Source organism: Morone saxatilis, unplaced genomic scaffold, assembly GCF_004916995.1.
Source record: "Morone saxatilis isolate NCDOM2014 unplaced genomic scaffold, NCSU_SB_2.0 Contig11, whole genome shotgun sequence".
NCBI classification, from domain to species: domain Eukaryota; kingdom Metazoa; phylum Chordata; class Actinopteri; family Moronidae; genus Morone; species Morone saxatilis.
The window spans coordinates 2,169,063-2,170,946 of record NW_023339663.1 but is presented as its reverse complement, the minus strand read 5'-3'; the positions used below and the strand labels follow the sequence as shown (position 1 = coordinate 2,170,946).

At 38.5% G+C, this 1,884-nt stretch overlaps 1 protein-coding gene across 2 annotated transcripts in view; it reads left to right on the top strand.

Annotated features, from left to right (window-relative positions):
* The first annotated feature begins 682 nt into the window (after positions 1-682).
* The window catches only part of LOC118321092 (casein kinase II subunit alpha'-like), a 10,923-nt gene continuing 9,721 nt past the window's right edge, over positions 683-1,884 (top strand). The window contains exon 1 of one of the 2 annotated variants that reach the window (XM_035652285.1): positions 683-797. In XM_035652285.1, coding sequence (XP_035508178.1) covers positions 756-797 — 42 coding nt within the window. In that variant the 5' untranslated portion in view covers positions 683-755. The remainder of the gene's footprint in view (positions 798-1,884) is intronic. The other variant, XM_035652284.1, reaches the window with a different exon arrangement.

Below are 1,884 nucleotides of genomic sequence, written 5' to 3'. Positions count from 1 at the left end.
ATTATTACGACTTTATTCTCGTAATGTTACGTTATTCTCATAATGTTACGACTTTATTCTCGTAATGTAACGACTTTATTCTCGCAATGTTACGACTTTATTCTCGTATTATTATGACTTTATTGTCGTAATATTATGACTTTATTCTCTCAAAATTATGACTTTATTCTCGTAATATTATGACCTTATTTTCGTATTATTACGACTTTATTCTCTCAAAATTATGATTTTATTTTCGTATTATTACGATTTTATTCTCGTAACTTCCCCCCCCTCCCAATTTTTTTTCTTAGTCTGGCCCCAATACTCCGCCGTAGTTTGTATGTTATTTAAGACGGAATAAAATGAAATAAAATGAAATAAAATAAAATAAAATAAAATAAAATAAGATAAGATAAGATAAAATAAATAATAAATGTCGATAAGCAGCTGCACATGTACTTCCGGGGGATGTTAAGAACTTCCCGGTTCTGCTAACGAGCCGCTGCTAGAAATCCCTCCAGCTCCCGTCCGATATAATCAATAAACCCCTGATATTACTGATATTACTGATTATTGATCACTTTAAAGCGCTGCTCGGTCGCTTCCCGCAGAGCAACGGACGCTAACGGGGAGCTAACGAGGAGCTAACGAGGAGCTAACGGGAAGCTAACGGGAGCTAACGAGGAGCTAACGGGCTAACGGACTTCCTGTGAGCGCTCTACGACGAGGTTAGCCGGCTAGCTTTAGCCCCGTTATTGATCAGCAGTTCACCAATGTCGACGGCAACAAACAGTGTGGAGGTGTTTCTGTGCGCGGTAGTATCACTTTATGTGTCCGTGTGTGTTTATATCGCCTCATTCGCGGTTTTAAATGTGTGGTTTTTTGTGTGTTTCGCTAAATGAGCTAGGTCACCGATGCTAGTTAGCTGTAGCTCGTTAGCCTCGGTGAGATGGTCGCAGATGCCCCCCCCCCCTCCAGATTTAATGATTTATAATGATTTATAATGCTTTAATGTGAATATAACTGCACTTTAACGTTGTCTCCGATGTCCTGCAGGTAGCTGTGGGGGCTCGTTACCTGCTGGGGGGGCACAGGGTCTGAGTCGTGACGGGCTCCACACAAACACAGATTTTAGGTTTTTATAATATAAATAATGAAGCTAACATGATGTCTGACAGGTATATTTAATGTTCCACAGCAGCAGAGAGTCTGCACAGCTCAGGTGCAGTGAGGGAGAGTGCAGCAGGTGTTTATTAATGCAGAGAAATCAATATTTATTCTGTTTTCACTGATTGAAATGAGATTTAATGAAGCTGAAACTGAGCAGGGAGGCTTAAAGTCGACCCAACTGAAGGTTTAATGTTGCCTTCCGGATGCTTCTTGTGATAACAAACTAAATATTAATTAAAAATAGTATCTGTTATCGTTCGCAGGCTCTTTAAATGCGAAGGATCTGTAATTAAAAGTGCACAATCATCAGTTTCTGGAGGTAATTCAGGTTTTAAATGTGAAACTGAGGTAGAAACAGTTACAGAGATACTTCTAGTCATAGCAAACTAAATGTTATCTGTTAATGCTGTGTTATTGTTCGCAGGCTGCACAATACGATTCACAATCACTGGGATTTATAATGTTTCAGTTTCTGGAGGTAATTCAGGTTTTCTAAAGCTGAAACTGAAACACAAACAGTCTTTAAGTCCCACTGTGAGGTTCAGTTGGGTCCACCAGATGAAAGAAAACTAAATATTAATGTAAAATAACAATATGCATTTGCTTTTATATGCTGCTTTATTTTTTGTGAGCTAATCTAAACACGCTCTTTAAATAAGTTTCTCGTCTGATGTGTCTGGATGCAGTGAAATCAATATTTAGTCTGTTTTCACTGATTGAATGAAGCTGAAA